Here is a 12,043-nt window from a genome sequence, read left to right as displayed (position 1 = left end):
AAAAGAGCTGCACTATTTTTACATTTCTACCAGCAATGTATAAGAGTATAAATTTCTCCACATTCTTGCCTGCAGCTATTATTATCTATCTTTTCTTATTATAGGCATATGGTGAGTATAAAATGGTAACTCACCGTAGTTTTGATTTTCATTTCTCTAGTGACTAACAATAGTGAGTATCTTTTCATACGCATATTGGCTATTTGGATATCATCTTTGCAAAAATGTGCATTCAAATCTGTTGTCCATTTTAAAAAAATTGGGTTGTCTTTTTATTGTTGAGTTGTAAGACTTCCTTGTATATTTGGGGTATTAAGCTAATGTTTACAAATATTTTCTCCCATTTTGTGGGTTGTTTTCTCATTGTATTCATCCTATCTCTTGCAATAAAAAAGTTTTAATTCTGATGAAATCCAATTTCTGTGCTTCTTTGTACTTTAGGTATCATATGTAAGAAACCATGGGTCTTCTTCGCTTACCAACTATGTTGTAGCATTCTCTTCATGTTTGACCATTGGGGTTTCTCTTACATGTGTGCATGCTCAGGTACACATTTAGCAGAGGATTGTTATATTTTTTTCTAGTATCCTAGGTATTTTATAGTGGGAGGGTTTATCAGAATATTTAGTACACTTTATTTTCGGAAACAGATGTGACAGTTCTTGCTACTATACTGTATGAAGACGGCAAAGTACCTATTGAAAAACACTTTTTTTTTTTTTTTTTTTGAGACGGAGTCTTACACTGTCACCCAGGCTGTAGTGCAGTGGCACGATCTCAACTCACTGCAACCTCTGCCTCCCAGGTTCAAGCAACTCTCCTGCCTCAGCCTTCTGAGTAGCTGAGATTACAAGTGCATGCCACCACACCCGGCTAATTTTTGTATTTTTAGTAGAGACAAGGTTTTACCATGTTGGTCAGGCTGGTCTTGAACTCCTGACCTCGTGATCTGCCCACCTTGGCCTCCCAAAGTGCTGAGATTACAGGTATGAGCCACCATGGCCGGCCTTGAAGAACACTTTTTTGGGAACTGTAGAGACCTGAATTCAACTTCTGTTTTTAAACCTTAATAGCTGTATGACCTTGAGCAAATTATTTACTCTCTCAAGGTCTGAATATCCTTATGGGTAAGATGGAATGAATGATACCAAGACTTTGTTATTACAGTTGTGATGAGGGTAAAACAAGATAATATGAATGGCTGGCCCATTATAAGGGCTCACTAAATATATAGCTATGTTACTATTGATAATAAAGTTCACTTCAAACTGTCTTTTTAAATCATGTGTCAACTATTTAGCCATTTTTTTCTTTTACTAAGGGTAAAATATTCTGAGGATGCTATATTTTCCTAAAGGGGAATGTATCGAGCACTGCTATATTTATTAATTTGTTTTACAAAGTAGGACAGTGAGGCTGAAGAAGGCATAACAGGTTGATGATGCTCACAAAATCAGTGAGTAGTAGAAGTGAGATTTGAACCCAGCTTGTCATGCTTTGAGATAGATATCCACTTTTACTAACTCCAAGTTTCTCTTAAATCTATTTTCTCAATTCATATAATCAGTCTTTAGTAACTATTCTCCACAAGACTAATCCTATTATGAGTGATGATTTTCTCTCTAGACCTGTTCAATACTGTAGCCACCAGCAAGAGAAGGCTATTTAAATTTAAATTAATTTAAATTGAATGAAATTAAAAATTAGGTTGCTCAGCTGCACTTGTCATATTACAAACGGTTTCTAGCCACATGTGTCTAGTGTCTATCATATTGAACAACACTGATATAGAAAGAATATTTCCATAATTGTAGAAAGTTACATTGGACAAAAGTACTCTAGATTTTTTAAAATTAAGGGACCTATATCGTGAATAGCACCACAGTCTTTGTTGGCTGCTTCATTGCCCTTCCAAAATCATATCAGACATTTTTTGCTCACTGCAGCCTGCACTTAACCACATCAATGAATGAAAGCCGGGGAAAAGATTCCAATTTGTTTGGCATTTGTTCTTTGCCCTGTGCTTTGGGTGAGTGAATTAGCTGCTGTTTTCCTTTCCTAAGCAAGAGTTTGGCAACCATCTTCTCCTGGGGCATACAACAATATTTCAACTCAAAATGACTCACTGCCTAAAAATAAGCTCAAAGACAGCCCAAATGAAAGTATATCAAAATTACATTCTCCTAAGACTGAACCCTGTGTGACAATTTATTTCTATTATCGAAATTCTAATATATATAGAAATTTGCTGAATCCTGTATACTCCCAACTCTTCCTGTATGTGAAAAAGGAAGGGTATTGCATCAGTAAGCATTTATCCCAATTTTTTAAAGAGTAAACATTTTAAGGTAATTTCTTAAACAGTAAATTTAAAAGTTGATTACTACAGCAAGTTACTGCTAATGAAAATTCTGACACGTAGCGTCTATCAAGTGAAGATCATAACACTTTCTACCCGCTGTTCTTAACACTATGATTCCAGACAGAGAAATTTAAACAAATTTTAGCAAATGTGTTACAAACACCAGTTATATAGGTGAGGATAAAGAAGATTTTGCTGACTTTTAGATCAATGGTTTATTCAGGCTTTGGTATGTTTCTATTTAGGGGACTTTACGGCTAGTGATGATCTAGATTTCAAGATGACTCAGTAGTTAAGAGAAAGGGGATGAGAGCCTCTGCTCTTTTTAGGGAAGTAGAAGTCAAACTGAGTTGACTTTATCCCCATTTCCTTGTCCATGTATTAGTCTGTTTTCACGCTGCTAATAAAGACATAACTGAGGCTGGGTAATTTATAAAGAAAAGAGGTTTAACTGACTCACAGTTGAGCATGGCTGGGAAGGCCTCAGGAAACCTACAATCTGGCCTATACCATTTCATTTCTCAGCAGAAAGAATATCCCCATTTCCATGGTGTATGTATTAGTCCATTCTCACGCTGCTCATAAAGATATACCTGAGACTGGGTAATTTGTAAAGAAAAGAGGTTTAATTGACTCACAGTTGAGCATGGCTGGGACAGCCTCAGGAAACTTACAGTCTGGCCTCTATTATTTTATTTCTCAGCAGAAAGAATATAACTTCATGAATTTTCCTTGATGATAAGGCAGCACTTAGGAAATATAGCACCCATTTCCACAATTTTAAGACCTAGTGAAAAAGGTAATTTTTAAAATTGAAGGTAATGAGAGAAAGCATAAAGTGGATGAATTAGCTATCTCAAATGAATGGTTATGAAATGTATGCTCTATGAAGGCAGTGAGTGGGTCTGTTTTTTTTTAACTTTAGATTCGGGGGGTACAGGTATAGGCTTATTATATGGGTATATTGGGTTTCTAATGATTCTGTCACCCAAGTAGTAAACATAGTTCCTCATAGGTAGTTTTTCAACCCTTTCTCCTCTTCCTACCTCTCTCCTCTTCCTTCCTCTTTCCCCGTTTTTAGAATCCCCAGTGTTTATTGTTTCCACCTTTGTGCCCATGTGTACCCAATGTTTGGGTGTCAGTTATAAGTGAGAAAATGCAGTATTTGGTTTTCTGTTTCTACATTAATTTGGTTAGGATAATGGCCTCCAGCTGCATCCATGGTGCTGCAAAAGACATGATTTCATTCTTTTTCATGGCTGCATAGTATTCCACGATGTGTGTATTAGTCCATTCTCATGCTGCTAATAAAGACATACCTGAGACTGGGTAATTTATAAAGAAAAGAGGTTTAATCAACTCACAGTTTGGCTGGAGAGGCCTCAGGAAACTTATGATCATGGTGGAAGGGGAAGCAAACACGTTCTTCTTCACATGGCAGCATCAAGGTGAAGTGCTGGGGAACTGCCCTTTATAAAACCATCAGATCATATGAGACTTATTCACTATCATGAGAACAGCACAGGAAACACCTGCCCCCATGATTCAGTTACCTCCCTCTTAGGTCCCTCCTGTGACATGTGGGGATTATGGGAGCTACAATTCAAGATGAGATTTGGGTCAGGACACAGTGAAACTATATCACTGTATATGTGCCACATTTTCTTTATCGAATCCACCCTTGATGGGCACCAGGGTTGATTCTGTCTTTGCTATTGTGAATAGTGCTGTGATAAACATATGAGTGCAGGTATCTTTTTTTGTAGAATGATTTCTTTTTCTTTGTGTATGTACCCAGTAGTGACATTGCTTGGTCAAATGGTAATTCTGTTTTAAGTTCTTTGAGAAATCTTCAAACTGCTTTCCACAGTGGCTGAACTAATTTACATTCTCAGCAGCATTTTATGTGGTTCAACTCTTCCTTACCCCTCCCTAATTCCTATTTTCCCACAAATGGTTACTCTTATTCCATGCTATATAAACCCCTTGTTTTAGTTGGTTATATGGTGGATTTGAGACTGATGTCCCATTTCTTCAGCTGCAGCACCAGAATAAAGCCTTCTTCCCTGGCAATACTCATTGACTCAGTGATTGGCTTTCTGTGCAGCAAACAGCAGGACCTAGACCGAAACCCTAGCATTTCAGCAACAAGGGGGAGAGGGGGTACCTGGGAACTCTCTGTACTTTGTGTGCAGTATTTCTACAGTCTTACAACTGCTCTAAAAATAAGGCCTATTAACACTTTAAAAATAAGTTTCATGACTAGTAGAACAAGTTGAATTGTTTTCATGGTCCAACTTCAAAACTTAAGATACATTGACCAATGGATAGCTTTCAGAAAGCTGAAGTTAGTGAGCTGAAGTTCTGATGTACTTGTATCCTAGTCATTTGAATGAAGGAACAGCTTCTAAAGGTGTCTATCTTAAAGCAGAATTGAGAGCTGGGACAAGGAATCTGGCTCGAATATGATTTCCTGCAATATCCTACCTTTAATTCTATCTGCCACATGAGTAATCACTTAACTAATTACATTAAAATTTTTCATCATTGCATTTGGTGAAAAATTTTGGAACTTAAATATGATTATTATGCATTTCGTGATCTGGTAGTATCACTGAGAAAAGTCCGAACTAAGAAAATCTATTATTAATCTGCAAGGAAGTGCTACTGTGCCAATAACAATGTACTCGCTTGCCTGTACACCCAAGAAGTCAACCTGTTCACATCTCAAAATAGTAAAAATATTCACACACAGCTGTCAGCATAAACAAAACTGTGCTCTCTGCATCACATAGAGAGTGTTAGTAAAAACCAAAAAACGAGCATGGCTGAGACTGTCTTTACCTGGGCAAAAAGCTATCCTTTGTGTGTGAATCAACAGTATACAGAATGTCTGAACAACGTGAAACAAAACTGCATGGCTAAGAGATTGCAGTTGAAACTAAAAGTGCTGAGAAGTTCCTGTTTGAATTTGGTTTGATTGTAAAATATATGGTACTGGCACTTTACTAAGAATAACAAACCCGTAAATATTGGGAGGGTGGGTTGACGGCAGGAGGAAATAATCTAATCTATGGATGATACGATAGGAGAATATCTAAAAGTTCACATGAAGTAAATTTTTAGAGATATGTTATTAAATGCTTCTGTGCGTCATCAAAGTCTGCATAAGAGCACTTGAGCTGTACATTTTGATAAATGTATTATAGATGAGGACTGTCAGAATCCTTTAAAGTCATGAACCACAAATCGGTGTCCTCCTTAACACACTCCCGTCGTCTCTGATAAAGCTCAGGGCAATTGAGAAGTGGTAGCGTAGAGAGACCATTGGTCAACCATCAGCAAATATGGATACTGGCTCCATCCACACCCATCCTCAATTAGTCATATAGCCTTGAACAAGTCATTTGGATTTTCTGAGATTCAACAGATTCATCCCTAAAGTGGAGACAATTATTATACTAATCAAATGAAATAATGAATGGAATATGAGTTACTGTTCTTAAACATCTACAAGACTGCCTGGAAATAAATCAACTTTGTTTTTTGTCGATGGCCACATAGGTGAAGTTTTGGGTATTAGTTTTTAAGAAAGTAATTGTAGGGGAGAAGGAACGAGTGATGAAGAGATAGAACATGGGAAATTTTTTCGGGCAGTGATACTGTTCTATATAATGTGTAATCATAGATACATGACATTTGTCAAAATCCACAGAAGCACACAACAAAAAGAGTCGAGCTTCATGTGAACTGTGGGCTTTAGTTAATAATTATGTCTCAGAATTGGCGTATCAACTGTAACAAGGTAACCCACTAATGCAGGCTGTTAACATAGGGGGAGGGAGGGATGGATATGGGCTATAGGAACTCTCTGTACATTCTGCACAATTTTTCTGTAAACCTAAAACCACTCTAAAAATTGCACAAACTTAAAAACTTGAATTCATATCTGTCAAAAAGAGAATGAGGATGCAAGGAGAAAGGGGAGGATAGGAAGGAAAGATAAATCAGAGAGTGAAAGGAAGAAAAAGCGGGACCATAGCTGGATATAGAGACAGCTGCCAAACTGGAGGGGTGAAAAATGGGACAGGTAGAAGAAAAAGCCAGAGATGAAAGGGGAGAGTGCAAAAGAGGAAAACTAAGTAAAGGGAAGGGAGAAAGAGTCAGAGGCAGATTGAGGGCCAGCTGGCCATCACACGTAGGTCTAGCTTATGGCTTGGTGTGTGTGACCACCATTGCCTTAAAACCCTGTTTTGTCTATTCTAGAGCAGAGTGATTCCGTGTCCAGAATTGGTGGGTTCTTGGTCTCACTGACTTCAAGAACGAAGCCGCGGACCCTTGCGGTGAGTGTTACAGCTCTTAAGGTGGCGTGTCTGGAGTTTGTTCCTTCTGATGTTCGGATGTGTTCGGAGTTTCTTCCTTCTGGTGGGTTCGTGGTCTTGCTGGCTCAGGAGTGAAGCTGCACACCTTCGCGGTGAGTGTTACAGCTCTTAAGGCAGCGCGTCTGGAGTTGTTCGTTCCTCCCGGTGGGCTTGTGGTCTCCTTGGCTTCAGGAGTGAAGCAGCAGATCTTCGCGGTGAGTGTTACAGCTCATAAAAGCAGTGTGGACCCAAAGAGTGAGCAGTAGCAAGATTTATTGCAAAGAGCGAAAGAACAAAGCTTCCACAAGGTGGAAGGGTACCCCAGTGGGTTGCCAATACTGGCTCGGGCAGCCTGCTTTTATTCTCTTATCTGGCCCCACCCACATCCTGCTGATTGGTAGAGCCCAGTGGCCTGTTTTGACAGGGCGCTGATTGGTGCGTTTACAATCCCTGAGCTAGATACAAAGTTCTCTAGGTCCCCATCAGATTAGTTAGATACAGAGTTTCAACACACAGGTTCTCCAAGGCCCCACCAGAGCAGCTAGATACAGAGTGTGGATTGGTGCACTCACAAACCTTGAGCTAAATACAGGGTGCTGATTGGTGTGTTTACAATCCCTGAGCTAGACATAAAAGTTCTCCAAGGCCCCACCAGAGCAGCTAGATGCAGAGTGCTGATTGGTGTGTTTACAATCCCTGAGCTAGACATAAAGACTCTCCACGTCCCCACCAGACTCAGGAGCCCAGCTGGCTTCACCCAGTGGATCCCGCACTGGGGCTGTGGGTGGAGCTGCCTGCCAGTCCCGCGCCATGCGCTCGCACTCCTCAGCCCTTGGGTGGTCGATGGGACTGGGCGCCCTGGAGCTGGGGGCAGCGCTCGTCGGGGAGGCTCGGGCTGCACAGGAACCCACGGAGGCGGGGGAAGACTCAGGCATGGCGGGCTGCAGTCCCGAGGCCTGCCCCGCGGGAAGGCAGCTAAGGCCCGGCGAGAAATCGAGCGCAGCGCCGGTGAGCTGGCACTGCTGGGGGACCCAGTACACCCTCCGCAGCCGCTGGCCCGGGTGCTAAGTCCCTCACTGCCCAGGGCCGGCAGGGCCAGCTGGCTGCTCCGAGTGCGGGCCCGCCAAGCTCACGCCCACCCGGAACTCCAGCTGGCCCGCAAGCGCCGCACGCAACCCGGTTCCCGCTTGCGCCTCTCCCTCCACACCTCCCTGCAAGCTGAGGGAGTGCGCTCTGGCCTTGGCCAGCCCAGAAAGGGGCTCCCACAGTGCAGCGGTGGGCTGAAGGGCTCTTCAAGTGCCGCCAAAGTGGTAGCCCAGGCAGAGGAGTCGCCGAGAGCGAGTGAGGGCTGTGAGGACTGCCAGCACGCTGTCACCTCTCAATTCAACTTGGGGACAGCTCCCCCACACAGGTATTCAGGGACTTTCTGTGAGATTCACTGGTTAGTGTGATTTTAAAGTTAATGATCTCAAAGTTACTGATTTCCAGGTCTTCAAGTTCACTTTTCCTATATTCCCTTTTCTAACAACCTTCTTGGAATCCATAAAAGAAAGGCATCCTCTTCCCCATCCTGATGCTTCCCATGATGCATTTCTTGCGCTGTTATTTAAAAAGTGAGGAATGAAAATAAAAAGAAAATTCAAGAGATTGCTTGGGAGGTTATACTTTTAAGGATCAAATTCACCATAAAACCATAAGCCTTACGTTCTTTCCCTGACTTACACATATTTTTGTTGAGGATTATTTTAGAAATGCAATGCGCTCTCCATCTTGAGATATTCTGAAGCTAAATATTTTGTGGTGTGAGAGTTGTGGGAATGATGGCAATTTTTGTTTACTGACCTCACCTCTTCAATCCTCCAGCTATTGGAAAAGGGTGCATTGCTCTTTGAGCAGGGGTCTATTCAAGTTTAAGATCTTGAAGATTATCAAATTTGAGGAACCTTCTATATGAAAAAGAATGCAAAATTACTATTAAAAATTATGTACAAACGTGACTATTTAGAAAAACACACTCAACAAATTACATTTGTTTCCATTTGAAAATATTTACAAATGCTGCAGATATCACAAAGTTCAGAAAAATAACATGTTTTGTTAACAAGCTGAATGGAAAAGCATTGTTTCCTCCTTATTCTGGCTGCATGTTTTGATTGCTTCTTTCTTTGACAATAACTCTGTCATTTTCTATGGACAGAAGAGAAAGATAATTTAATCTTTCCTCCAGCATGATTGATTTTTTTTCTTAGTATTGATAACTTATAACACTTTCTGAAAGCTTTATAACTCATTATCAGTAATATCTGGTGGCCCTACTTTGGATTGTTACCAACTGTGAGACCATTGCTAGAAAGTTTCTTTCAAATATGAGCTATAAGATTGGGAAGAATTTGTTTCTTGGTTTCTCCTACACTATCCTCAGGTTTCCGGTAGCAGGCTTCATCAGACAAGTTCATCTGATGGTATTGCAAGTTCACATCATGTCATAATGCAGGGAGGATTTTGTGTTTTGTTTTGTTTTGTTTTATTTTGTTTTGTTGAGATGGAGTTTTTGCTGTGTTGCCCAGGCTGGAGTGCAGTGGCACGATCTCGGCTCACTGCAACCTCTGACTCCTGGGTTCAAGTGATTCTCCTCCCTCAGCCTCCCAAGTAGCTGGGATTACAGGCACGTGCCACCACACCTTCTAATTTTTGTGCTTTTAGTGGAGATGGGGTTTCACCATGTTGGCCAGGCTGGTCTTGAACTCTTGACCTCAGGTGATCCACCTGCCTCAGCCTCCCAAAGTGCTGGGATTACAGGTGTGAGCCACCGCACTTGGCCAGATTTTGAAAGATGTTTCTATATGAGGACAACTAAAGTAAGAAGTATAAATAGTTATGGGCCAGGCCTGGGGGCTCACGCCTGTAATCCCAGCACTTTGGGAGGCTGAGGTGGGTGGATCATGAGGTCAAGAGATCGAGACTATCCTGGCCAACATGGTAAAACCCCATCTCTACTAAACGTACAAAAATTAGCTGGGCATGGTGGCACATGCCTGTAGTCCCAGCTACTTGGGAGGGTGAGGCAGGAGAATCGCTTGAACCCAGGTGGCAGAGGTTCTAGTGAGCCGAGATGGCACCACTGCACTCCAGCCTGGCAACAGAGTGAGACTCCATCTGCAAAAAAAAAAGTATAAATAGTATGATTGAACAACTATGAATTGTATAAAAATATCCCATTAAACTCATAGTGAAAGTACCTCCAACTAAAAAAAAAGAAGAAAGAACAAAAAATACATTTAAAAAAGAGGAAAAAAAATTCTCCAACTCACATTCCATTTAGTCAGAGCCTCCAAAAAGCCTGAGGACCACTCCAGCACAACAGGATGTATAGAGAGAGGGTTGTCAAAGTTACAGGGGCAGCAGTTAAGGATAAACTATCTTCTTATTACAAATTTTATGAAAATGTAGTAACAATGTAAACACATTGCCTGGGCCCCTTCCAGGCCTGGTGGGACAAAGATTTTGTGCAAGCAAAGACCCTTGCCATTTCAGCTTATTGACTTATACAGGATACCTGCCTTTCTGTTTAAGGGAGAGGCTATGAGTGCCAAGAAAAAAGCGGTATCACAAGTATGAAATAATGAACACTAAGAATGACATTTTCTTCAAATGTTTAAATATAAACAGTTTTTAAAAGCTATTCTCAATTCCCATTTCCAGATCTTGATAATAACAGGAAAGAAATGCACTTTTCAATATCTGAAGCAATATAACTTGGTGAGACTGATTTGCTGAGAAGTTACTCAAATCTCACTTCGAGAGGTCAAGGCGGGCAGATCACCTGAAGTGAGGAGTTCGAGCTGTAATCCCAGCTACCAGGGAAGCTGAGGCTGGAGAATGACTTGAGCCTGGGAGGCGGAGTTTGCAGTGAGCCAAGATCTGTGTACTCCAGCTTGGGTGACAGAGCAAGACTCTGTCTTTTAAAAAAAAAAAAAAAAAAAAAAAGGAGTTACTTGAATTTTTTTTCTGGGACTATTAAAAATTTCTGTTCATACTGAGTAGAACCCACGGATAAGATTTTTACATGAATTCTTTAGAATCGATGTATTTGATTCAAAAAGGAATTTTAAACCTACTCTATCAAATGAGATAAAGAATTGTACTATAAAAGGTACACAAAAAAGAATCATACTACACTGTAATATAATTATTCTAAGAACAGTCTATCATTACCAAAAAGTGTAATTATATTCTAACTGCTCAACTAATTATCTTTTAGCAATAGTTTTTTTCGTTCATTATATGTATAGGAGAAGTAGAGTTATGATGATTCAGTGTATTGATGTTATTTCTGAGCTTTAAAAAATGTGATTTTTCAGCAAAAAAAAAAAAAAAATTCAGGCAAATATCCTTGATGAACATGGATGCAAAAATCCTCAACAAAATACTGGCAAACCAAATCCAGCAGCACATCAAGAAGCTTATGCACCACTATCAAGTAGGTTTTATCCCTGGGATGCAAGGTTGGTTCAAAATACACAGATCAACACAAATCAATAAATGTGATTCATCATGTAAACAGAACTAAAAACAAAAACCACATGATTATCTCAATAGACGCAGAAAAGACCTTTGATAAAATTCAACATCCCTTCCTGTTTAACACTCTCAATAAACTAGGTATCAAAGGAACATACCCCAAAATAATAAGAGCCATATATGACAAAGCCACAGCCAACATCATAGTGAATGGGCAAAAGCTGGAAGCATTCCTCTTTAAAAGCAGGACACAGTAAGGATGCCCTCTCTCACCACTGCGATTCAACATAGTATTGAAAGTCCTGGCCAGAACAACCAGGCAAGAGAAAGAAATAAAGGCTTCCAAATAGGAAGAATGGAAGTCAAACTATCCCTGTTTGCAGATGAGATGATCCTATATCTAGAAAACCCCGTAGTCTCAGCCTGAGAGCTCTTTAAGCTGATAAACAACTTCAGCAAAGTCTCAGGATACAAAATCACTTACATTAGTGTACACCAACAACAGTCAAGCCAAGAGCCAAATCAAGAATGCAATTCCATTCATAATTGCCACATAAAGAATAAAATACCTAGGAATACAGCTAAACAAGGAGGTGAAATATATCTACAATGAGAACTACAAAACGCTGCTCAAATAAATCAGAGATGACACAAACAAATGAAAAAACATTCCATGCTCATGGATAGGAAGAATCAATATACCTAAAATGGCCATACTTCCCAAAGCAATTTATAGATTTAATGCTATTTCTATTAAAGTATCATTGAGATACTAAAAACTAGTTTAGTAGTTTTTAGA

General features: G+C 40.2%; 1 protein-coding gene across 1 annotated transcript in view; it reads left to right on the top strand.

Moving 5' to 3' along the window:
- Positions 1-10,549, top strand: part of LOC129044972 (uncharacterized) — a 28,716-nt gene extending 18,167 nt beyond the window's left edge. The window contains exons 3-4 of the mRNA XM_054503296.2: positions 7,388-8,134; positions 10,426-10,549. Coding sequence (XP_054359271.1) covers positions 7,388-8,134; positions 10,426-10,432 — 754 coding nt within the window. The 3' untranslated portion in view covers positions 10,433-10,549. The remainder of the gene's footprint in view (positions 1-7,387; positions 8,135-10,425) is intronic.
- Positions 10,550-12,043: the final 1,494 nt, after the last annotated feature.

The sequence above is a fragment of the Pongo pygmaeus genome, chromosome 8, assembly GCF_028885625.2.
Source record: "Pongo pygmaeus isolate AG05252 chromosome 8, NHGRI_mPonPyg2-v2.0_pri, whole genome shotgun sequence".
Lineage (NCBI taxonomy): Eukaryota > Metazoa > Chordata > Mammalia > Primates > Hominidae > Pongo > Pongo pygmaeus.
This window is presented reverse-complemented; position numbering and strand designations above follow the sequence as displayed.